We start from the raw sequence: 27,781 nt of genomic DNA on the forward strand, positions 1-27,781 counted from the left end.
AAACGTGAAACTCAAAAAATTTAGTTGTTTGTTGTTTAATAAATTTGTTTATAATACAGCCATCAACCTTGATACTTCAAACAATAGCTGTTTATTAATGAATTCCTTAATTATTTACTTTAGTTTTTAAAAAAATTTAAAATGTGTCTTTACATCATGATACACATTTTATTTTTGTGTTAGTCATCTTGATTGAAATGACAGATCTGTTAAATCTGTCATCTTGCCTTGACATATTTGTCAGGGGATCTGCTTATATTTTTTGGAAACTCTTGTCTCAACATTGTACCAGACAATGTTTTACAAACATTAGTATTCAATGAAGGAATATTTATTAAATTTTATTCGTCCGATCTTATTCCAACGTAATGAAAATGGATCTGCGATATTTTATTGAAGCTCTCTCTTTGCTTTTCTTTTCTTCTATTGCCATAAAATTCATTGAATGCTTCCATGTTTACTCCCATCAATTCGTAGTTGAAGTATTAGGTGGTCCTGAAATAGCAAAGCAAGTGGCTAAAGAGCATGGATTTGAGTACCTTGGACATGTATGCAAATTAGTAAAATTGTTGACTTTTAATAATACAAAAACTGTTACCTTAAAGTTTTTCGAAAGCGTTTAATAATTTTAGAATGTACATGAATTAGGTGTTAAATATATCTTAACATGCAAATTATCTTTCTGTTTTTTTTATTTATTTATTTATTTTTTTGAAATTTATATCCAATATAGTCTTTTAATGTCTTAATTTACCTTTAAATTTAAAAGTTACAATGTGAGAGAAATGACTTCTTACAAAAGACATTTTTTTCTCTAATTAAGAAATTCTCTTTGGGACAAGTTAAAATATTAAACTTTTATTTTTGAATGATACTTGGTTTTTCAGCAATTTATAATTTAATTAGCTCAATAATTAGTTATAAGCTGAGCAAAATTTTAAATTTAATTTTGTAATAAAGTTTACTCCAAGAGCACTGAAGACAAAGTAACACTTATTAACAAGATACAAAATACAATTAAAAACACATAGAGCGCCATCTGGCGTCATTAAAAAAGCCTTTGTAGAATCATTTAATACTACACTCCCCTTGTGCGAAAAGGGTTTTACTTTTGGAAAAACAATCACATATCCACATAAATGAGTTTTAAAATAAAAATTTTTCTGAAGCAAATTTTAACTTATCAAATGTAACATCTTGATAAGAAATCTGAAATATTGTCATCAATATTATGATGTGGTAAAAATTTTTCATGCTTTTTGCGACGAAACTTTCTAGCCATAATATTTTTCTGCAAGACGCTTTCAATAATAACAAAGATATATGTTGCTAATTTAAGGGAACAAAAAGGCTGTGTCTAGAAAAACAAAATAACAATGTAATTTTTTTAGTATGTTAATTGAATATGTAAAATATTTTTGATTCTAATATTATGGGTGATATTCTCCCATTTTGTTGGGGGGGAGGGGACACACTAATTTTTTCCTTTATTGCATTTTGTAAATCATTATTACATTAAAAAAATAATTAAATATCATGAAATCCAAAGCACTTATTACTGAAAAACAGATCTACAACCAGATCATGCGAATCAGACTCTTCGGAAAAGAGTTACCCAAATGCATGTTTCATTTCAAGATTTGATTGTTGTAATAAATAACATCATATAAAAAATGCAGAGTTTTAAAGAAATATGCATGTGGAAATCAAAAGCAATGATCATTGCCTTAAAAAGTAAATGATTGAATGCGCGATTCGAATTTACCATCTCTCCTGAAATATATCGGAATATCTAAAAGCTATGTTAAAATCAATGTCAATAACTGCTAAAAATACAAACATAATGGATTTACGATGTTGCCTTAAATTGAGCTCTTCAAAAAGTGATTATTTAAATGTGAGATTCAAAATTTATGTGTAAATTTCTGCAGAGAAGCAAACCAATTTTTTTTACTTCTGAAAAGAAAAATCTTTCTGCAAGAATTCTTTAAAGTTCTGCTGCAATATCGCCATGTGGCCACAATTTTGCCAAGGGGTGATACATTATCTTTAAAATTTTATCATCAATCTTATCTCTAACAAAATGAAATATTAAAATTTAATGTCAAGTTTTGTTTGATGATTTACCATTATTTAACCGATCAATGGATGCTTGTCTATCAGAATAAATTTCAGTTGGAGCATTAATGAAATTTTGCTGTTTCAGCTATAGTAAATAGTTCTGCTTCACGAGTTGAGAGTCCAACAATTCTTTGTTTTTTGCTTTTCCACATGATGAAGGAATTACCTAAAATAATTACTCTTCCTGAAAAGGTTTTATAACTTCTTCACCGTTTTCCAGACTTGCATCTGTACTACAGTTTAAAAATCGAAATTCTTTATCATAAAACAAAATTTTATCTTTTGAACCATTTACATATTGCAAAACTTTTCTAACAAAAATATAGTACTTTTTCTCATGATGTTTGTTAAATTGTGATATATAATTAGTTGCGAAGGAAATAATTACACAGAAATGATCGTTAGAATTAGTAGAAAGGGGTTTATTTTTTAAATAACTGTTTTTCGCAATGTGATTTGGCTTCTTGCAGATATAACAGAAATTGGGCGTGTTACTTTTATTTCCAGTTTCTATGTAGAATGCTTCACTTTTTCGTGAAATATTTTCTGTTTTTGTTTTTAACATGCTCTCTTCCTCTCTCAGAATTTCGAGAACTTTGTCTAGTTGCTTTTCTCTCTCTGTTTTTAGGATTTCGCTAATTTTTGTAAATTTTCTTCTTAATCCTCTTACTGCATAGTAAACCAGCTCTCTTTTTGAAATTCCTAGTCCTAGACAGACACATTTTGTTTATAAGTCCACCAACTCTTGCTATGTAGTCACTTATATTTTCTTTGTCCTTCATTTCTATGCTTTTTATTTCGTTGCTGGCATCAATTTTTCGAGTTTTGGCATTGTCCATATAAGCAAATTGTAAACTTTCTTCATCTGTTTAGGAAAGTTTCATCTAGGCCGCAGCATTCTTCTTCTTCATAAGCGCAACAGCCTTTCACAGGCCAAGGCTGACTCGCAGATTTTCCTCCATCTGGCCCTGTCCGGTGCGACGGCCCGCCATCGGTTGACTCCCAACAGCTTGAGGTCCTTTTCAACGTCGTCTATCCATCTTGTAGGTGGTCGTCCCCTACGTCTCGTCCCTTCAATTGTGGAAAAAGTCACTTTTTTGGCAGGGACGGCATCAGAATTTCTGAAGAGGTGGCCCAGCCACCTAATGCGTGATGCTTTAATAGTTCTCACAATGTCGGTCCCACCGAATTTGTCATATTTTTTGTAAATTTCGTGGTTGTAAAGAATTCTCCATACGTTATTCTCTTGAAGAGATCCAAAGATTTTCCTCAAAATTTTTCAGGCCGCAGCATTAGCATTGTCGAAGATCCACTGCTCTTTTTCTTTTGGTTTCGTATCATCAAGGCATTCTTCATTTAGTACATATTTTATTCTTTTTAGTGTCAATACTGTGCTGATTTTAATTGACCATGTATAATAATTACTGCTGATTAGTAATGGAATGGACAGCAGGTTCCTTTCCATTTTGAAACTCAAACATTGTCAATCCTATAACATAGCCTAGAATATGTAGCAAAAATCATAATTTTTAAGGATTAGTTTTTCCTTTACATTCACAAAAATTGAAAATTCCTTACCATAAACTATTGAATAATTCCAAACATAAACAAATTGAGACATGTTGCACTTGCATATTTTCAGGCATAAGAATAAATGGCTACATCATAATTCTCCTATTAATTATTTTTGCTAATTTAAACTATGCAGTGAAAAAATTTTTTAAAATTTGTCTTAAAATAATTCATAAGATAATGAGCACATCAATAACATTTTGATATCAGATTTTTTTTTTTTTTAATATAGAGGGAAAACTTAGTTAATTTGAAGCCTGCATAATCTTACTTGATGTCGGTCTATCTGTGGTATTTTAATTAAGTTATTATTTTGCGGACAAAAAATTTGATCCCTGTATAGTATCATGACTGTGAATGAATAAGCTGAAGATTATTTATGTTATATTTAAAAACAAAAATTTAATTACAACTTCCGTTAAAATTGTTGCTTCACACTGCATGTTTTCTGTATGAACTGTTTATCAGACTACTTCATGTAAGCTATTCTAAAACCATTGGAACGTTCCTGACTACTCCTAAGTACCAAACACACAATCATAACTCTGAGAAACATAAAGGAACTTGTGCAATAATAAAAGTGGACATATTAACTTTAAAAATGTATTATGGATATTTATACTTCTTTTCAGTTTTAAAAAATAAATATTTATATAATATGTGTCATTGAAAAAGGATTTCTTGGTATAACTTCCAAGTTAGTGCTCACAAGACTTCTAACTACTTTGATCTTTCAAATTGTATATGTTTTATTTTTATTTTCTTTTAGATATTTGGGGATTATTATCATTTGCATCATAAAAGAGTTGTGAAAAGATCCTTACATAAAAGTTTGCCTCACCATGAACTTTTATCAAGTGATACAAGGGTATGATACACTTTTAAATATATATATTTTTTAAATGTACTTCATATTTTCCCACCATCAACACAACTTTCTGGATCACAATTCAAAATAAAACTCCTTTAAAAATGACAGGCTTGCACCCGGCACACAAAGATTCTACTCATCCCCACAAAATTGATCTGAACATTCCTTGCTTATCTGTACAGTTGTGCAGTTTGTAATAAATTAAAAAGGAATTGCCAGGTAATGTTTTAACCTTTGAAACCATTAGTGTAGTGTATTCTATTAAAATTTATGATATGCAATCCCAATTACCTTTAAAAATACATCTATGATTAATTTGCTTATGCATATGGTTTCTTATTTGACTTTTGAAACTCCATTATTGATCAAAACAACTGGATAATTCTTTAACTTTAAAACAATATCAATTCCAAGCAATTGCGCTTAAATAAGAACATCAGTGAAGGTATTACAGCAATAACTTTGCTACCCCTACTCTGCCTTGCAATTGAAGAAACAACATAAGTGCTTGTTAATAGATTTCGAGAAAAATTATTTGACAACTTTTTTCCTTCTTTTGCTAATAAACTTTAAAGTAGAATTTCAAAAAACTGATTAAACAAAATATAATTTTGAAAAATTTTTTACTTCGCTTATGTTGATTTTTTTAATGTACGGCAAAACTCTCTTGATCATTGCATCACTTTTTTAATCTCTGTGAACACAAGCCTAACCCAAATATTACATTGACAGCTATTATTGCTGTTGTTGGTAAGAAAAGAATTCCCGAAAAATAGATACAGTGTGGTAACAAACCAAAATCATGATTTTTTTTTTTCTGTACTAGACATTAATTTGGATTCTTGCATATTTAAATAAAACTGCATAAGAAAAACTTGAAAAAATAATGAAAAGAAAAGTTTTAGTCCAACCCAGACACATTGACAGCTTTTATCACCCATGTTAAAAAGAAAAAGTTATTCAAAAATAGGTATAATGTGATAACAAATCAGGGCTTTGAAATGTTTCTTTTTGTATCAGATATTAATTTAGATTCTTGCACATTAAAGAAAATGAATTTTTTTTTTTTAAAAATTATCGAAGAAATAACATTAATTTTAATATTTAAGAATATTAACAAAAAATGTAAGCATAAGCAATAACCATCGTAGTCCAAATGAGTAATATATAATATTAGTAGGCAGCCCAGTTTGTTTTTCTAAAATAAAAATACTACTGTGTTCATCCTGTGCATGAAAATAATCTGGATTGCCAATTATATAATTTCAGAAAAAAAATTACAAATTAGTTTGAATGCTACAAGTTGATATTCACTTAATTTCAAATTAAGAATAGTTTTTATGTTAACAGTTAAATATAAGTGAAGTAAGTATAACTGAACAGTTCTTCCTAGGAATCGTTTTGATCATATGCGTGCTTTTGAGTCAATTAATAATTAATGTGTCAATAATTTAAGTTTGCGTAAATGTTTGTGCAGTACAGAACCCGTTATTCGGAAATCAGAAAACCGGAAGACCAAAAAACCGGAAAACCAAAAAACCGGAACGAAATTCGATAAATTTTCCCGTCATTTAAAAAAAAAAAAACATTTCTTCATAAGATTTTAGGATTTTTCTTTCTTTTTTGAAAGATGTTTACCTTACCATCATTTTGGAAATAATCATTAGTATATTACTTCATCGTTTTTCCTTCTTTTTAAGATTATTTCCAAAAAAAATTATTTTTAGTTGGGTTTAACAATAAAAAAACGGCTTTTTGTAGTGATTCAGAAAACCGGAAAAATCAGTTATCCGGAATAGCGATGGTCCCGATCATTCCGGATAATCGGTTCCCTACTGTAATTAGTTTTTTATTAAGTCACAATTATGAACAATGTAATTTTGACTTTCTCTTTTGATTTCATTTAAAAGTAACATAAATTTTATTATTATTATTTTTTTTTACAGGTAAAAACATATAGCCAACAAGTAATTAAGAAAAGGGTCAAAAGAGATTTAAAAGGTTCTGCTGATTTAAATGATCCAAAATGGCCTGAAATGTGGTATTTGGTAAATATATTCTTGCTATTTGGTTTATAGTTATTATTATTGGATTTATATTGATTTTTATTGAATAAATTGACATTGTATTAGAATTTTTTTTTAATTGTGTGTATTAAAGGAATAAAGGTCTGTGAATTTTTTATAAATTCGATTTTTAAACCTTTCCGGAACCACTTTTATTTTATATTTTAAAAACAATTTCTTGAAAATATAGGTTGTTATTTAGCACTTTTAAATAGCAATTATATCACACATTTTATATTGATGTCCATATTTACATTGTAAATTTTTGTTCATTTAAATGAACATTTCTTCAGCATTTCTGTATATTTTAGATAGCTTAAATTTTTATCAGGTTTTATTTTGAATTTGAAAGCATGAACGTTTAATATACTTTTCAGTCCCCATTAAGTGCAAAGTAGTTTTTTGTTTAAAAAAATGATGAATCCTAACTTTTATCCATGACAAATGTTTTTTTTATCTAGTATTTGGTTGAATTTTTTTTTAATTCATAAAGTTTAAAATCAAAATGTTCAACATTAAACTAAATATTTATACTTTGTGACCAACACAAGCAATGATCTGCCTGAAAACAAAGTAATTTTGAAATTAGAAGAAACAAAAAAAAAAAAAACAAAAAACAGTTTATTATATTTTTTTTACAATTATCTTCAATTAATTAATTAATTAATTCTTACAATTAATTAATTTACAATGAAATTATTCTATTTGCAGAATAGAGGGTGGGGATTTGATATGAATGTGCAGTCTGCATGGGCCACAGGTGCTACTGGGAAAGGTGTAGTGGTCACTATTCTGGATGATGGCTTGGAGAAAGATCACCCCGATCTTGTTTTCAATTATGTAAGCACATTTTATTTAATTTATTTTTTATCAAATTTGCGTACATTACAATTTTACATTTCTGACAAAAAATTTATCTATTAAACATAAAAATCTTTTTCATCCTTTTTTGATTTTGAAACCTTGAATATTTTTTAGATTCTCTATTGAAAATGGAAATGTAACCTAATTTTTACAAGTAGCACTAATTAATTCACATGATTTCATTTTACGAAATATCTTTTTACTTAATTATTACATAGGTATGAACTTCTTTTCAACGATAAATTTTTAAGCAAAGTTTCCTACACTTATATGAGTTTTAACGTGAATTAAATATTCTGAAGATTATTTTAATGTTTAAAAAAGTAAATTGTTGCTATATCATTTCATTTTACTAAGGAAATTACTTCTGTTTTATGTATTTATTTCAGTTTTAAATCCGTTCTAAAAATTACTCCATAACTATGGAAAAATTATAAATCTCAGTGAATTCTATTTTTTTTTTCTATTTATTCATCATTTGGTTTCATTGATGCCTGTTTCAAAAAAGCTGCAATCTCATTTTTTTTTTTTTTTGTAACAGGGTTTCACAATTTACATCAAACAAATAATCACTTGATTTTTTTAATAAATTATTGTTTCAAACAATTAAAATGAAGAAAAAAAAGCATTAAAATGGTTTTTCCTTTTATAAAAAGATTTTGAGATTAAAAATAATAGAATCCTTGTAAAGCAATAAAATAATTTTAAATGTTTCTGAGATCAATTATCTTGTACACTAATTACCGATGATCGAGTAAAAAAATGAAACATTCTTAAAGAAATGCAAAATTAAATGATGCAAATATGAAGATGGCATATATAATGTGTCTGTCTTATATCTTAAATTTGTATTTATTGTCAAAATGGATTTATAAAGAAGAGGGTCTTTCTCCCTCTTCTTCTCTATATGAAAACTATGTTATATTTTAGAATGTTATGAATTCAGAATAGTTTTTTATCTTACTGTCTTAAAATTCTTTATGAGCATTTATAATGATCTTTATTTTTATTAATGTTAAAAGGTCATGAAAATAGTAAATATTTCAAGTGATTCAATTGTTAATCAAGAAATCTAAAACTTGAGATTAAAAAATGCAAACTATATGTTTCTGAAATAATGTAATAAACAATTACTTTAGAGCCTCTAATACTTTATACCCATTCAATAATTTCAATTTCGAAGTAAAATGCTTTGTTTAAAAAATTATTTTAACAGTCTAGTTATTGTTGTAAAATTAACTTTGTGTGAATATTGATGATTTAAATTATTATTATACATTAAGCAATATTATATATATTAGATTATATATTTGTGGAGAATTAAGGAAATACCAATCCTCTATTGGTCTTGCCTGGTCTGTTACTTGCCCAATCTGTTGCCTATTGATGTATTTTTTAATTTAATGATGACTACTAAAACCTCCACATATCTTGATGCTTCTTATTAAAACATGTAATTAGATTTATAATTAAAAACTGAAAAAACTGAAATTAAATGGAAAAATTATAAATGTAGAATTCTGATGCAAGTGGGAGGCAGCAATATTGGATAATAATTACTATTTAAAATGGATAATAAATTTATCACTGATTTATTTCCTTTTTTAGGATCCCGATGCTAGCTGTGATATCAATGATCATGATTTTGATCCCCAACCTCGATACGATAAGCTAGATTCAAACAGGTATTACATTCATTTTAGGATATATATAATTTAAAAAACTTACCTTTAGTTTGCATGATGAAGGAAGATTGCGCCATTTTATTTCATTGTATTTATTTTGGAAACTGCTACGCATATTACAATAAATAGTAAATGAAATTAAGGAAGAAAAAAAAATTGTTTTTTAATTACAAATATTTGATATAATTTCGTAAAAGAAATTCACTATCGCAAGATTAAGGCTCTTGATGGCTGTGTGATCAAATTTAAATCACTTGTAACAAGCACACTCTTAAGCACTATTTAATACTGAGATCATAAATTGTTGCCAAAAACACTGCTAGGACATAAAAAATGCTTTTTTGCAACATTAAGTACTGACTGTGTAAAGCTGAAAAATGTGTGAAAACTAATTTGCAGATTAGATATTTGTTTCTTAACAAAAGGATTACATATTGAACTGAAAAAAAAAATTGGTATATTTTCCTTTAATTTTAATTTTGTAATTCATTTATTGTAACGTGTGTAGTAGTTTCAAAAATTTAATTATTTAAAAATCCCATCATTCATTTATGCTTAACTTTGTGTATTCCATGCCAAAAATCTGCTTCTTAAATATTTTTTTTTTGCTTACAAAATTTTATTTCAGATTTATTTCATTTTGCAATTATCTGGGCTAATGACTTATCTGCTAAATGTGAATCATTAAATTCATTTAAATAAACTTATTCTAGACTGTGTTCTAGACATTGACACTGAAAGTTGATTGGCTTTGTTGGAATGATAGCTACATTTTGAACAAAATGTTTTTTGACTCTTGCTAATTTTTTACTGATTGATTTTTTGGACAAATTTTTACTAGATCAAACAACACATTTTGTTGTTTTGTTGCCAATATTCTTTAAATTTTAAGATATAATTTTTTTCTATCTTGCTTTCACTTTGAAAATTATTGCAGCAAAACTGGCTCAACATCCATGTGAAAAATAAATAAGTAAATAAAAGTGAGAAAAGAAATACCATAGAAAAATTAATTATTACATATTTATCGAATGATTTATTTAGATGGATAATAGTGTAAAATGTTTTCTCAAATAAAATGCAGTTACTGATCATTACATTATGAAATAACATTTTTTTAAATCTATTTTAGACATGGTACAAGATGTGCTGGAGAAGTTGCTGCCAGTGCGAATAATAGCCTATGTTCTGTAGGAATCGCTTATGGAGCTCGTGTTGGTGGTAAGCTATAAGCATTTAACTAAACTTTAATGAGTGATATTCTGCAACTAATAATTTGTCTCCTGCATTTTTAGGTTTCTTTTATTTCTTTTCACCAAATTATAGATTAGGAGCTGTATTGCTTAGTAGCTTTACCAAATTGGTATGTTAGAAACAGAACATTTCAAAACTGGCTTGAGTTTATGGTTCAGTATTAGATTAAGTTTATGCTAGAATGAATTGAAACAAAGTATAGACATGATTAGGAATACAAATATGCCGACACCTTTTTATAAAAACTGACATTTACAAGCTCAGGAAATGTTATAAGTGTTATGCTTCTTAAACTTGCTAGAGTTAATAATCTAGTATTAGATTAGTTTTTATCTTTAAGACTAAGTTTTATGTCCTAATGGATAGATCTTAACTTGGAACAAAATATTTTTTGTTCTAACGGCACACACTGAACTTGACAAAAATGTTGCTCATTTAATTTTACCTGATGAGCACCTGTGAACATAAGTCACAGAGATGAGCAGCTTTACCCACTCAACACTGCCACCAGCTCATTTATTTACACATCACACAACTGAGGTCAACACACAGAGAGAAACAATAATGCCTATAGTGGAGTTTGAACCCTCCACCATTGGCTTTGCAGTCAGGTATACTAAAGGCTCAGCCACCTGGCTTGCTTTAGACAAAATATAGACAATACTTATAATACAAATATGTAAATATTTTTAGTTCCATGGAAGAAACAGTGAAATTGTAATTCTATATTTGAAACAAAATGCAGTAGACTCCCAACTACCTGGCTTGTCCTTCATACTTTCCAGCCTTGTAAAAAATGAGGTAATTTGTAACTGATTTGTAGTAAAACTTGTCATTAGAGAGAAAGAGGAAATAATGATGAATGCTAATGCACTCTTTTGTACATTTTTGCTCTTCCTAGTCATATTTTCTCATTTGTGTAATTTATTAATAAACATTAACTATCGTTGTCTTATTTATTTATCTTAAAATGTGTAACATGTTTTTTGTTTGTAAATGGGAGAAAGGGCACCAAGTGGAACTTGGTCTTAACGGGTTATTTTGTTATTCGGCCTATCCTTCAACCATATTAGTCCAAATAGTTAGGAGCCTACTGTATGGACAGTTTTTGAACTACAAATATGCAAACTTTAAAGATTCACTCTAAAATTTAAGTAATTTTATTTTATTCAACGTAATTCTGTATTTTGAAATCAGTTTACAAGTGTTCTATTAACAAAGAAATAATTGTTTTAGGAATCCGAATGTTGGATGGCGATGTTACAGATGCGGTGGAAGCTCGATCACTGAGTCATAATTCCCAACATATTCATATTTATAGTGCATCTTGGGGTCCGGATGACAATGGAAAAACTGTTGATGGACCCAGTGATTTAGCATTCCAAGCATTTCAAGAAGGAGTTGAAAATGTAAGTAGTGGTATTATGTAGTGTTATTTTATTTATTTTTTAAGAGAAAGCAATCTTAATCCAATCTGAGTTCTTTAGTATGACCCTCATTAAACGACCCTTTCTTTATGACTACCAATACGTAAAGATCTAATTGCTATTACATGTGCAATATTATTTTTGTACCTATTAGAACATCTACAATGTACAGTTTATTCTAATATTGTGACCGAAATATATTTAGTTTGATTTAGAATAAGTTTGAAAAAAGTTATTTAAATCACATTACTTTTAATAATGTACATTAAATGTGACACTTTGTATGTGGCACATTAAGTGTGAAATATATTGAAACTTCTTTGAATGGAAAAAGATACAGATTCTTAGACTAGCTGATCGAGATTTATGGTACAAAAGTTAGGAAAATATAGGTAACATTGTTTTGATAATCAAAGCTGGTTATTGTTCTGCCATGTGCAAATTGGCCTGAAGTGCCTTATGCATTTATTAGTCTAAATGAATGCATTCAGAGTTAGTGTAAATTTCTTTCCAAAGAATGCTTAAGTTTATCAATCCTACTTTTCTTGTTTGACAATTGTATTCACTTTTTAAAAAAAAAAATATTAGTCCCTTTTTGTGGTTTGTTTTGTAACAAATAATTAGGTCCTTTGCAGTTATCTTGATTTATGTTTTCTTTAAAAATTGTCTGGCTCAAATCAAATCATTATTTCAAATAAAATTTTCACCTAATAATTTCCGCAGTGCCCTGTTGTGGGCCGGAGTCATGGAAGTTAAGGCTCTGTAATTTCATGTTTATTGCCATGACTGTCACAATGTAAGCAATTTCATGCACAAATCAGCTTTACTATCCAGATACGCTGATAGCCATCAATTTAAAGCATAATTTCCTCCTATAAAGTATTTTAAAAAGTACTTTTTATGTTAAAGGTTTTTTTATGTTAACATTGAAAAAAAAAAGCATGTTAATTCAATAATTAAATGTTCTGAAAGTTATCTAATTCTGATTCAAATTTTCTTAAAACTAGACTGGTAATTTTTAGATATAATTAAATATTAAGTGTCATTTAGTGCACTGCCCATATAAAGACTGCATGTTATGACCTTCTTTTTCATCTGGAGAATAGGAGTCGTTATATGACTGTAATCAATGTGTCAAAAAATGAACAGAACAAGATATAGCACAGAAGTTCAATGACATATTACATTATGTAACTGCTACAGAAATAGAAAAAAAAGCTGTTTTGTCTCACAAAGTTAAATTTAGTTCATAACAGCATGAAATGTAAAATTTTGGCTTTTTATTGAAAGCTCAAAAGTTATTACTTTTAAATTGTTGAATGATCTCTTTTTTACACCTAATTCTCTTGTATTTTTTCCCATTAGGGTAGAGGTGGACTTGGCTCAATTTTCATTTGGGCATCTGGCAATGGTGGTAGAGAATTTGATAACTGTAACTGTGATGGTTATACAAATTCCATTTATACTCTGTCCATTAGTAGTGCTACTGAGCATGGTCTGGTGCCTTGGTATAGTGAGGCGTGCTCTTCCACTCTTGCCACTACATATAGCAGTGGATCCTCTGGTGAAAAACAAGTGGTGAGTTTATCTTCTCCTAAGCATTTATGTTATTTTAGATGTTAAAACCCAAGATTAGAAAGTCTTTAGTGTGCAAAGAATTATCATTAATTGCATAATTGAAAGTATTACATAGTATAACCTATATTTTCTATGATAAATTTTTCAAATATTCAATTTTAATTTGTTCTTATAAGAACAAATTTCATCAACATTAATTTCGTTGATGCTTAATTTTAAATGAACTCATTTCACCTAGCATTTTGTCAACTTCTGATATATTGTATTTAATTAAATATATTGTATGTAATTATGTGATTAAATTTAGTTAATATATTTTGTATTAAATTTCTTTTTGACTTTTGTATACTGCAACTATTAACAAATTAAAAAAAAAAATTATAATTTTCCAATGCATTGAATTTTTCTCCCCAAATAAAACGGAGAAAAACTAAAGAAGCAACTAGTTCCACTTAAAAGCTGAAAGTTGAAAAATTGAGTAAAGGTGGGGTACCAATAGGAACGTGTGTTACTTTTGCTCTTATCAACTAATATTATGATACAAGCTGCATCTATTAAGTTCAGTGAATTAAAGTGTAAAACAAAAAATGGGAACAAAATATCTTTATTCACTTTCAAAGCAACATTAGTTGTTGTTGGCCATTAAGGCAGAGGGAATGCCAATGTTCTTGTTTTTCCAGTGGCGCCATCTATGACCAAGAATTTGACTTCTGCCACACCCATTTATATGGTGAACCCATTCATACATGCACAAATCGTAATTTTAACCTGAACCAGAGAGCGGCCAATCTCCAGTTCAGAACCCCCAGAGGTATTGATTTGTTATGGGAACATGGAGGACTTTGTGACCCAACAGATTTAACGTGCACCAGTTGCCATTTGGAGTCTGGATTCAAACTCCCGTTCTCAGAAGCGTGAGTCCAGCACCCTGCTAACCAAGCTAGCCACCACAATATACTTTTGACATTGTTTGTAAATCTATTGGAATGGGTGCTGTGAGGACCTGAATTGATTGGAGCATTGTTGCTCAACGTCTTCAATTAGTGTTGCATAAAATGGTGACAGATTTTGTCTTCATTCAAATCTTTGTGAATGATGATGCTAACATATTTTATTCTCAAATTTTCTGATTTCTATTGCCGATCATCATCAGCATCTGTGACACTCCCTCATTGTTGTGGATCATCCCTTTGTTGAGAATCATTTCAATTATGACTCATCATCAATGATTTATTTTTTCTTTAAGAAATGTATGACCTATTAAACATATTTTCTGTTTATGACATGCATTTTGTGCACCTGAACCAACACTATATGCAATTCTGATAACATTGTTAAAACAGAAGCTAACCGTTTAAGAAATTTTCTTAGTGCTATTTTATGATCCAGATAAATTCATTAAATGTGAAGCAAATTTAAAACTTTATTGAAACAAAACAGAATTAAGCCATTGTGAAGGTTTACAGCAATTTATGCTATTTAAAAATTAACTCTCATATCCCATCATTACTCTTATATACATCCATTTCCAAGTTTTTCAATCTCCTACAGTTTTATAAGTCATCCTCACAGTTCCCAAGTATAGGCACGCTTCCTCAATCAGTTATTTATCATTTTTTTCTTTCCTCAGATTTCCTTCATATTTCTGACCATTCCTGATATTATCTACTCTTTAATTTTTGTAACCTACCATGAAATATTTAAATTCCTTGCAGCCATTTTACCTATTTTTTAACAAAACTTTATGTTTATTAGTTGCTCTATTTTAATTTGACTTGAGTTTTCACACAACACCATTAGACAGCTTGCAGCAGTCTCATCTTCATCAGCTTCTTACTTTCTTCTCTGAGGGATTTTCTTTTGCATGCACATAATTGCATTTTAAACTAGCGTTGCATGTAAGATATTCAGCAATTTACAGAACTTTTTAGGTGGTTCTTATATGATTAAATGATTCTCCAAAGAAGATCCTTTGTGTATATTTATTAAATATGTAATAATGTTATCTTATAATGCTGGTATGTTTATAGATTTAAATTGTTTCTTTCAAGGTGACAACTGATTTGCATCATGGCTGTACTTCCACTCATACTGGTACATCTGCATCTGCACCTCTTGCTGCTGGTATATGTGCACTTACACTCGATGCAAAGTAAGTTAGGTTTCAGTATCATGTAATTCTGTTGATATTATATTTCTATTCAATATGCACTCATATTTACTTTTTAGCCCAAAACTAACATGGCGTGATATGCAGCACATTGTTGTGAGGACGGCTAATCCATCAAACCTTTTTGCTCGTGATTGGGTTACTAATGGTGTTGGGAGAAATGGTAATATTTTGTTCGTCTCATTATTGCACCATATTTGTTCTATTATTATTTCTTATTCTAAATAAATTGTAGAATTTAGTCAAAAAAATCTTTAAGCAATTTTTTTTTTAAATTTTAGAAAACTAGTTTAGAATGTACAGAAACATCTAGAAACTATTTACAACATATATTTTGCTGTTAGAAACGCCTTATTTAAAGTAGTTCTTGTTTTATTCTTAATGTCAAGCACATGCTCCGAAATCTGATAAACTATTTGTATTCAAAGATGTTGCTTATCTATCTTCAAATACTACTAAGTTTTTCAATTTGAGATACTCATTACTTAGCATAACAGTAACTGTGAAAGAATTATAGCATTGAAAATGTTCCAAACACTTGTTAGACAGTTAGAAACTCTCAGTGAAAATATATTTATTTCTTTTTGAAAAACATTTCTGTAATAAAATAGTGCTTTCTTTTTAAATCAATTCCGTACTGATTTTCAATAATTTTAACTCAGAAATAATCAATTGCAAACATTTAAGATCAGATGTTTCTGAAGGTTTATTATTATTTATATATATACTAAAAGCAGAGACTATTCTGAAACTGTTATGCTAACTGTGACCTATTATTTTGAAATTGTAACTTAAAATGCTTTGATTTGCTCCTTGAAAGTACTTATGTCCCATCTTTTTGATTAATTTTACATAAAGTGCTTTTCATTTAAATTTTAAATTTTTTACACAATTTAAAATTTTGTTGGTATTTTTCTAATAGTATTTTTTTATACATTAAAGCATTCTGCTCAGATGTTAAAATAGTTACAAGTTACACTATTAATTTAAAATTCATTGGAATTTTAGTTTTTACATGTAGTTTTTGCTGTTAACAAAGGTTTTAGATTCAGCCTTTAATTTTCTAGAAATCAACTACGCTTTTCGGAAACTTTTCCATGGTTAAAGCAATTCCTCCTACTACAGCCGTCTTTGGGAAATTCCTTAAACCATACAATCTCTTGCATTATTTACCCAATCTTACATTCAATTTGATTAAACTTAACTGACCCCCTTCTATTTGTATAAAATGTTGTTACTTACATTTTCATGCATGTTACATTTCATACATTACATTTTCATCAACTAGTTAATGAAAAAAAAATTATAATTATATTATGTAATTATTTTAGCAAAATATAATTATTTTGCCGTAAAAATCATTGTTTTTATTGCATACTTTGTTACTTTTAAAATATTTAAACTATTTGAAACAGAAAGAGGAATTTGTAACTAATTCTCTGTTGATTCTGTTTGCAAATTAAAAATTAAATTTTAAAAAAAAGAAGACTAATTTTTGTAATTCAAGTTGTCGAACGGTAGTAAGCAATTCATTCTCAATAATTATTTAGTATAATGACACATTAAAAACATAAGTTTGATTCCAGTAAAAAAAAAAAACAATTTGTGATTTTTTGTTAGATTTTGTTTTCAGAATTGCTCAAGACTAAAATATATAAATAAGCCTTTCCAAAACCAAAATTTTAATGTAACCACAGAACTGTAAATTTATACCATTAGATCTTTAGGAGACTGTGTGCTTAAATATGCATTTAACCGAGTGACATAATGCACTGCTGGACAATATACTTTCTGACTTATCTTTTCAGTTTGTTTCAGAATTAAAATGAATAATATATTCAAAATAGTCAATTTTATTTAATTTTAAAGTATTTATATTATTTGTAGTGAGTCACTCATTTGGATATGGAATGATGGATGCTGGAGCTATGGTTGGATTGGCTCGGATGTGGATGACTGTTCCTGAGCAAAAGATTTGTGAAATACGAGGACGCAATCTAAACCAGTGTGTACCAGTTTATGATTTATATATGTTGGTTTATGATTTGTATTTGTTCATATAAAAAAGACTCTGAATCTCTTAAAAAATAATCTAATAATCAGATTTTCTGAGAAGAAAACATGAAATCTTAATAATTTAAGGGGGAAACCTTCAATATGCATTTCTTAAGTTTTTATTGAATTTTAAGTTATGAAATAAGACAGGTAAATCTACTTCTTCAGATAACCCAGTTAAATTAGATCTGAAAAAATGCTGTGCCTCTAATGTATACTCAGAAAGCTGAAAAGGATTTTATTTCTCATAGGGCATCTCAAATAAGAATAATACGAGTCTTTGATGGTTTTTGATGTAAGCTAAACTTTTGAGAGCCAGATATCTGCAAAGTTTTAAGCATTTTTTTTCTGGTTATTTCTTTACAGCATCTAGATCTTACACAAAATTTTGTATACACAAAAATGAAAGAGCATATAATTTTGCTAAGGATGATATCCTTGCACATTAAGTTTGATCAAACAGTTTAATCAGAATCAGTGGTCATAAGTGAGCAAACTTTTTCTCTTTGGTTGAAAAAAAGTGTTACACTTATTTTTAAATGTTTTTAGCCTAAAACTATCCCTCCAAATAAAACATATGAAGGTTACTGAGTGTCATATTGTGCTGCCAAGGAGAACTTAATTTTTAAATTTTGCTAAATTCTACACATAGGTACAAACAAAGTTCAAAACCAGTTGTAACACTGTTTTTCTGCAATTTTTTGACAAATTATATTGCTATGTTATTTGACTGTTTAATTTGGCTCTCTGTGTTTTATAAAGGAAAACTGAGGTAGTCGGTGGCAGAAGAGTATAGAATTTCAATATGTGTAATGGGACTGTTTTTCTACACTAATACTTATAAAAATATACTCTAATACTTAAATTCTAAAACGTTTGTTTTGCTTCGTCTAATGTTTGAAGGAAAATATTAAGGTTTCAAATATAGGTACTATTTTAAAAAAAAGAATATAATATTATAACATATTTAAAGAAAACACCTATGTATTCTTTGATTATCACTTAATAAAGTCTCAAAGAAAGGCACAGCAATAAGAAAAAAACCAGAGTAAATTTTAATGAGATTTTGTTTTCTTTAAAGACATGATATAAAAACCAGGAGTAAGAACAGTTTTAGCACATAATTATGATAATGGTTTTACTGACTTATCTTATAATGTGACTTAAATTCATGCCTCTTTAAACACTCCCCACAATAAAAATTAAACAGACAAATAATAATAACAACAGATTCTGTTTTGCAATTCCGTTAAACTATGGTTCTCACTATGTTTACAGATAACCCGATAAACATTTCAAAGATCTAATCAAAATATAAAAACCTTATTTTGATTTTCATCATAGAAATACATTTTGTATTAAAATCATGGTAGAAAGAAGATTACCCCTTTTTAAAAGAATATTTTTTCAAATAGAAATTTGACATTGTTAATATTTTCTCAAGTGCATCATAAAGTTTATGCATTAAATGCTAACTTTATATGTTTCATTATAAAAAAAAATCTATTTATTCATAAAGTAAATCACAATTCAGTGTTATATAAATATGACAATTTTCTTTATAGATATTCATAATTATTTCGCACTTATTATTTTTCTTTGTCTTTCTACAATTTAAAATTTTATGGCATTTTAGGGGGGGGGGGGAAACCAATAAAACTTTGTGTAGAATTTAGATGTTATAATGCAATAAAATTGAAAATATGCCTAAAATTTCTCAGTTTTTTCAAAAGTTTAGGTCACAGACCGTCAGAACTCATCACAAATTGTTGCTAGCGTATATTATTCTTATTTAAAATATCTTATGTGAACTAAAAACATTTCTGTCTTTTTGGGAATTTGAACCAAAAGTCTTATTTAATTAAATTATAATTAACTATCGTTTCTTTCTTTTTTTTATGCATATTTACAATTTTGAGCTTTAAAATATGGACAAGGATAGTTGCTATCTGGTAAAAATGGTCCTAGGTTTAGTGAGAACAGAGAGTTCAAAAATTTGTGCCACATAATTACTTTTCAACATAGTTTACTTCGTCCCTCAAATTATTTAAGTAACTCAACAAAACTTTCCACACAGTTATAGATCAAAGATAGTTCCTTACAAAAAGTAGTTTTTATTAATTATTTAATATTTTTCTTACATTTAATTTTATAATTATTTGAAATTTTTTTAAAATCATTATTAAACTAAATGGAAGGAGATGCAATTGTGTAAAATTAGACTTGAAGCATATAATATTTTGTATTATTTAAGTGTGTGTAATTTTAATAATTCAATAATGTTATGAGAATTACATTATTTAGAACTATGTAATATGCTTTCAAGGAAACAAAATTAGAAATCTGGAATATGGAGAATCTTTAACTCTTGCCATAGTTTAAAAGAGAAAAAAAAAAGAACTTTTTTGATGGAATGTAGCATTCCCCCCCCTAAAGTTTAGTTTGAGTTAAGTGTTATACTTATCATTCATGTTTCATATTTTTTTAAAAATTGAAACACTATATTTGATTTTTAAAAAAAAATGTTAATAATGTCTTTAAATTTAAAAGAGATTTCTTTTAATTAACAAAAAGTTGATAATATTACTTGTATAGGAAGCAACTTATAACTCTTCTGTAGAGACATAGCAGATATTGAAATGTAGGAGTTCTCAACCTTTTTGTACCTAAAAGCACATTAAAAAATTCTCGTCCTTTTTGTACCTAAAAGAACATTAAAAAATTCTCTTCCTTTAAAGTATTCTTTGGATTACTCATATGTTAATTAAAATACACACATAATTTAAGATTTTTTTCCTGTTTTTTATTGAAATATTTATTAATAATTGTAATTTTTTTTAGACATATTCATCCTCGAAGTAAAGTGGAAGCTTATCTATCTGCAAATTGCTCTCAAGTTAGATACATAGAACATGTTCAGGCTAGAATAACAGTCACTGCGTCCAGGCGAGGTGAACTGCACATATATGTCACGTCTCCTATGGGCACAAGGTAATTAGTAATTCGATAGTAATTATATATGAGGTAGTCCTGTTTTATACTAATTAGTTCAAATTTAAAATGTTTGATTTGCATAACTGCAGTTATATTTATTAATTTCTTTGAAGATAGCTGATATGTATTATAAGTACTATGTTAAGAAAATACATAATATTGTTTATCTAACTAGAATTTGAATGAATTATTCTTACTTTTCACAGTATAACTTTTCTTTCACTTAAGATGATTCGACTGTTATAGGACTGCTGTAGCCTATTAAAACGTAGTTTTTTTTATATAAATATACATAGTCTAAAATGTTTAGAGAAATGAAGATTGAAAAGAAAAACTTTGCTTATTTATATAATAATTTCTGCAAGATCTTTTTTATTCATTCATTACCAGATGTACTTTTTGCATAATGGTGCACTATTAAATTTTAAAGTGGTTATCTACTATCACCTGGTTGTCAGTTTGTTGAACTGATTTGATGTTTAATTATTGTCATATTTATTGTACATCAATTAATTCTTATGGAAGTAACTAGAAGCTTTTATTTATGAAAGATCAGTTAAATTATTTTTAACGCAATAAAAACTACTGGTCCCAACTAATCTTGATTTTTGCGAAAGTGTATGGCAGCATACTCTTGCCATCTATATTTCATATGCTGTATAGTATCAAATGAATAGTTATATGCCAACACTCCCATATTTCCATCTTCATAATTTGTCTTTTTTAAGACAAATTTTGAAGATGGAAATATGGGAGTATATAATTTAGACTGCTATTTTTATTCCGAGCTTCTTGGTTTTAATTCCTCATTGCTTGACTATCTGTTGCAACTCCAGGCATATCTGGGACCTTTAGAACTGTTCACCAATCACTCTTTCTACTCTACTGAGCATGTGCTTTATTATAAACATTGTTGTAAAGAAGCACTTTGTGATAGTGGTGTCAATGAACATAGTTGCAAAGATGCATTTTGTGATAGTTATGGCAATGAACATAGTTGCAAAGATGCATTTTGTGATAGTTATGGCAATGAACATAGTTACAAAGAGGCAAAAATAATTTCGTTTTTGTAAACTCTATCACCTTTCACAATTTATCTCATGACTAAAACCTTAGAAACACTCTGTACAAATTGACTTTTAAAAACAGAAAAATATTCAAAAGTTTTCTAATTCTTTGAGTACCAGAGATAATTTTGCGTTTTAGTCTCATTCAAACTAACAGTTTAGTTTATTAACTGAGTATAAATTTACTATAAATATATATATTTATATAATATGAGTAATGATGTTTTTATAGATCCATGTTGTTGGCTCAACGTCCTCCTGATACAACTAGAGGGGGATTTAACAACTGGCCTTTTATGAGTGTACATATGTGGGGAGAAAATCCCAATGGCTTGTGGAAGTTAGAAGTTTCTAATGATGGACGAACTGGAGGTATGTTTATCTTAGAAATGACTGTTATTCAATACAATAGCATTGTAAGAGCAGTGAAATTTATGACTTTTCTGAAAGCATATTATTACATAATCCTAGCATGTCATAACCCACTCTATTTTTAGGGAGTCTCCTTAGTTTATCTCTTGCCATCTTCTGAACTCCTTTAGTTTATAGGTCTCAATACTATCTAGTATTTAGGAAGACCCTCTAAGTTATGTGTCACCTTCAAACTCTTTTGAAAAAAAAAAAAATTTATATCCCTATTTTTTATCAAAAATATGACTAATTTATTTTAAAGGCAGTTTTTGCATTTAAAAGTTCTTTTTTTCTCAGAGAAAATTGTTATACAAAAACTTGCAAATCTACTAAACATGTTATTTAAGCATTTGTAATTTCCGAAAGTATAATTTTATAGAAAAAAATAAGTTTTTGATAAAAGTTCATAAACAATGAACAATTATTGGAAATGTTTACTTATCCCATTTAAACGTTACTAACATATAAAAACAAAAATGTGTCCCGTCGAAAACTCTATTAAAAAAAACTATCTATAACAAAATCCCTGTAAGGAAAAACTTCCCTTGCATACCTATATTTTGTTGTGCATCCAATAAGCATTAAAACCTCTATAATTTCTTCTGTTAAGTGGGAAAGTCATTAGGGATGAGATGATCTCAGACTGAGCCTTGGTAGGACACAGGCTCAAGATTGTTTACTGAAGAAAGTTTTCAAGTTCTTGTGGGCTCAGATTTATGATAAACTTTTCATAAACTTTTTTACTACTTTTGAATAAACTTATTTTTTGTTTATCGAGTATAAAAAATGTAAAATTTATAAAGTATAAAAGTTTACAGGTGTCTGCTATTTTTGTTTGGTGCTTTAGCTTTGTGAGGTTGGTGCTTATTGCCAAATGACTTTTATTTAGCTTAAGATTTTGAACTCTTTTTTTTTAATTGTTGTTTTAGTCATCTTGGAGTTTTAGTTGGTTTACTTTTTCTTTCACAGGTTAGAGATAAAAAGTTTTTAATTTACTAATTCCCTTGTTTAGACATGAAAGTCCAAGCTATAAGACCATAAAATTTGGCCTTTATCTGATGTATTTTTGGTCCACCTCAGGATCGGGTGGGCTCGGATAATAAGTTTTTGGGCTTGATCAGATGGGGACCTCCGAAAGCGAGCCAAGCTCATCTCTAGTAGGCATGTCTTTTGTTAAAGCCTTGCAGATAAATAATTATTTTTAGATTTAAAAAAAAAAAACCTTTTTGTTTAATATTTTTTTCCAATTTAAATGTAACATTTTAAAATTTCTTTCTGCTTAATGTAGGACGTGCAGGATTGAAAGATTGGAATCTTGTAATCTATGGCACAACAGAAAATCCTGATGAATTTATTTTTGAAAGAAAACTGAACCGTCAACGTAAACGACCAAAAAAAGAACCGTCTCTGGAAGATCCTCCTTTTAGGGAAACACGAAAATATTTTAATGGACACAAAATTGGTAAGCTTTTTATGTTAAAATACTTAAAAGGTAACTTAAGATAAAGAACAAATAGACTAAAGTGGAAAGCAACAAATTTTATTGCAGTTATTTACCAAATGAAACTTGTTGATTTTTCAAATAGGTATGTGACCAAATAAGAACAGTACAAATGAAAACAATGCAAAATCATTAGCATATTTAAAAATATTGAAGAGTTTTTATACGAATTTTCATCTCTATAAAAAAAATATTTTTGGGGAATATATTTTTATAACTTTTAGAAATTACTGAATTTACTCTCTTTTTATTCAAAAATGAATTACTTTGAGGAAGTGGAAATGAGTTGCACATTCTTTAAGAATTACTTATCTCTGATTTTTATCCCATGTTACCACTATTAAGATTATCATGTGGGGTAGACGAATCAGTGTTTTACAAGCTAACTGAAACCACATGCTTTTTTTCTGTATATTTACTTTTATGAAATTTATTTAAACTTCATTAAAAAATCAACTCAAATAAAATCAACTTTTAAAAAAATAATTTACGTTTCATACTTAAGTGAAAAATTATTAGGAAATTGCAGGATTGTGGTAAAATTTGACTATCAAGTGTTGTAATGGCCTTGTTCAATAGCATCTTTTTTGATGCTGAATAATATTAAGAAATGGTTAATATTTGTTTTCTTTTTCTGAAATTTCAGGAATCAAGTTTTTTCTTTATCTAATAATGTAAAATTACTGGGAAGGGCAGCAAAAATTGGGGATAAAATAAAATTTAAATAGTTTTGAATTTTATAAATGTGTGACTTGCAGTTTTGTGTATGATTATGTAGCTTCTAATTAATACTAATTATTATTCATTGATTTTACAAGATCATTTTTTATGCATTGGTTTCAGTTAGTCAAATGTCCATAGATGTAGATTCATGGTTCCACCCTTTAGTTTCAGTAATATCATTAAAAAGTGCCTAGATTTTAAGAACTGGATAATGACCCAGAAAAAAAGGGAAACAGTGTGGCTATAGAGGGAACAAAGACCTTGACCTAAATAGTAATCCGAGCTCTCTGATAAGCAAAAATAAGCCACTGCAGAAGGATTATTCAAAGCACAATGAAAACCTGATAACCAAACTGAAAAGAATGCTAAAATAATATTAAGACTCAAACTTGCTATTTTGTTTAAAAACATGAACTTAACTTGTACTTGTACTACTATTAAACAATGGCCAATAGTTTTTCCTTAACTAGCAGTATCATTTGTTGACCAACTTTGTAATTTATTTTGAAACTTTGTTAGTATAAGTTCCTAAGCAATGTGTAACAAACCCTGATTTTCTATTTCCATCTCCTTAATTGCATTTTAAAATTCAATGTAATTTTTGAGACACGTAATTATAAATTTTTTTTTGTTGAAATGTTAGAAATTATACAACATTAATTTACATTACAACATTTTATCTTTATTTACAGATGTTATGTCCTCTAAGAAATATGGAACTACACGTGTCGACAAATCTAAAAGCAATGTCGGAACTGAACTACGTTTTGAAGTGATTAATGCATTTCTATTGTTATTATGTGCATTTATTTTCCTTCACTATTAATGAACTATGATATAAAATTATTCTCAATTTTATTTTTGTACATAATGTCAACATTTAGGAATTGTGATAACAATTGAAAAAGAAATAATTTTTAATTCTCCATTTTACTTGTTCTTATCAATTAAGAACCATGACTGTTAACATTGAAAAAAGATATTTTTTTCTTTCTTCTTGCAAGTAAGACATCAGTTGTAACTGCAAATGTCTAACATTTTATAAGTTTTAAATTTACTGTTTATCTTTTTTTTAAAGGTACCAATTGAATATAAAATTTAATCAAATTAAAAAAGCTTAATTAATGAAATCTAAAAAAATTATTCTCCATTTTATTATTGAACATTATGTTAACAAATAGGAATTTTGATAGCAGTTGAAAAAAAAAAGTCATTTTTAATTATCTTTTTGATCTGCTGTTACCAATTAAAAACAATGATTTTCAACATATTGAAAATTATTTCAATTTTTTGCTTGCTAGTGAGATATCAGTTTCACCTGAAAATATCTAACATTTAATGAGTTTCAAATTGACTGCTTGTCTTTTTTTGAAATTTTTTTTTTAAGGTATCAATCAGTTGGGAAAAGCAATCAGTAAGGAAGTCTAACAAAATTTTTCTCAATTTTATTTTTGCATATAATGCTAACAATTAGGGTTTGTGATTGAAACAAGCTGAAAAAGAAATAATTTTCAATTCTCTATTTTAATTGATGTTATCAATTAAGAACCGTGATTGCTAACATCTTAAATTATTTATTTATTTTACATGCCAGTTAAACAACAGTTGATCTGGTGCATTGTACAAGGCCAATTGCAGAATAATAAGTTTTAAATTATTGACAGATCTTTTTTGACAGTTATCAAAATAAATGTTTATTTATTTATTTTTACATGACTTTTGGTATCGATTTGTTACTATTATCATCTGGAATTTATTCATCAAAATAATTTTGTTGTTGTTATTTTCTGTTTTTAAATGATATTTACTATGATTTAATTTGCAAATGAGTTTTAGTGCTTGAAAGTTACTTAATATTACCTAATTGTAAATGTATTATCATATTATCTTTTACATTGCTTGAAATTTTTTTTATTTATTGAAATCTTTAACATGTATCTTAAGTAAGTGTTTTGTGTTCTCAGGGTTATGTTTTTTTGTTGTTATGTGCATATTATTTTTATTTTTTATTGTTTTTAAATAGGGAATATCATGTTTGCATTTGATTGCCATTTAAACCAATATGGCTTAACCAATAGATTATACAACATATTTATATGATCACTTTTTTACACTTGCATTATCTTATACACTTTTAGGAGCTATTTGATCTGAATTTATTTCTACATTGTCACTTTCTTGCCATTTTGGAATCTCTTAATTTCATATTGGTGTTGTTATTCTTCATTCTTTCTAAATATGCAGACAAGATATATATATTTTTACACATCATTGGTGTTTCACCTGAAGTGGAAAAAGTACACACTTTATTTTTCTTCCAATTAGCACTTCTGAGGTAGTATTATTTATTCATTTAGGCATCAAAATCAGTAGTTAATTTTTTTTAAATTGATTTTTCGCATTTTTACATACAGTAACTTCTCTTTTTAAAAAATAAATAAATTACGCTTTACAATAAGCAAGAATTATCACTTCAACAGTAATAATTCAGCAAAGCATCTCACAGACAACAAAGTACTCTCTTTCAATTTATATTTATGATCTAGTTGAAACAGATATATAAGTATCAAATATACAAAATTTACTTTTTCTCTAAATAAATGAGAAAGAAACAAAATCTCTTCTAATGTGCCAAATCAAAGATTTGCTTATAGAGAAAGCAAAATAATCATATGAAATTCACCAGTTAAAATTAGTAGAAAAATCACTTGTATGACAAACAGTGTAATATAATTTGGGAATTAATAAACCTTGTGTTTTATTTTAATATTATTGTAACTACTTTAAAAATACAAAGGTGCAAAGTTAATTTGAAATTTTGGTTCCATTTGCTTAAAAAACAAAGTATGGCTTTCAAAAAATCATTATGATTTATCATGACTGAAGGCGAGTGATTAAAAAATCAGACTCTGGTTTGGAGGGACTGGGGTTCAATCCTTGACTCTTCTAATGCTCACCTAATACATGTGATATACTATGTGCTCGTAAAATAGGAGGAATGAAAAGTCCTGTGGTCGATCACTGAGCAGTACCATAAGTACAGAGATCTGGTGAAAATTTCATTCCTCTTCAGATTTATGTCTTAATGTAGTAAGTTGCCTCACAAATGAGTGGTGCTGTCATCTATCCATGGGATTCTTAACTAAGACCTACTTTCACCCTTGTGGTGCTCTCTTGTCAAACAAAATACTCACTTTTCTGACTTTATTCACACACGCACAAAAAAAAAAAAAAAAAATGAATGGCTGGTAAGCATTTTTTACCCAGGGCTCATTAGTAACAACATTTTTTCAATATAAGCAGTATCTAAACACAGCTCATACTTAATATTAAAATAATTTTAATTACTATTTTCTTACCATATTCTAAATGTTTTCATCTACAAACATGATATTAAAGAATTATATTTTTATTTTATTTAT

At 28.0% G+C, this 27,781-nt stretch overlaps 1 protein-coding gene across 1 annotated transcript; it reads left to right on the forward strand.

Annotated features, from left to right (window-relative positions):
- Window positions 1-27,572, forward strand: LOC107454912 (furin-like protease 1, isoforms 1/1-X/2). Its single transcript, XM_016072255.3, has 15 exons — window positions 1-548; window positions 4,463-4,561; window positions 6,511-6,612; window positions 7,342-7,470; window positions 9,103-9,179; window positions 10,312-10,400; window positions 11,670-11,842; window positions 13,226-13,438; window positions 15,490-15,590; window positions 15,668-15,771; window positions 17,496-17,613; window positions 20,505-20,654; window positions 21,957-22,096; window positions 23,424-23,597; window positions 25,052-27,572. The coding sequence occupies exons 1-15, from the start codon at window positions 369-371 to the stop codon at window positions 25,183-25,185; spliced, it is 1,983 nt and encodes a 660-aa protein (XP_015927741.1). The 5' UTR covers window positions 1-368; the 3' UTR covers window positions 25,186-27,572.
- Window positions 27,573-27,781: the final 209 nt, after the last annotated feature.

Source organism: Parasteatoda tepidariorum, chromosome 8 (genome assembly GCF_982258835.1).
Source record: "Parasteatoda tepidariorum strain Cologne lab strain chromosome 8, Ptep-v5.0, whole genome shotgun sequence".
NCBI lineage: Eukaryota > Metazoa > Arthropoda > Arachnida > Araneae > Theridiidae > Parasteatoda > Parasteatoda tepidariorum.

Excerpts from the sequence above, each read along its gene's own strand:
- LOC107454912 (XM_016072255.3), top strand. The coding sequence starts at position 369 with ATGAAAATGGATCTGCGATATTTTATTGAAGCTCTCTCTTTGCTTTTC. Across the intron at positions 13,439-15,489 it reads CCTCTGGTGAAAAACAAGTG|GTGACAACTGATTTGCATCA; the intron begins GTGAGTTTATCT and ends GTTTCTTTCAAG. Across the intron at positions 15,591-15,667 it reads GCACTTACACTCGATGCAAA|CCCAAAACTAACATGGCGTG; the intron begins GTAAGTTAGGTT and ends TTTACTTTTTAG.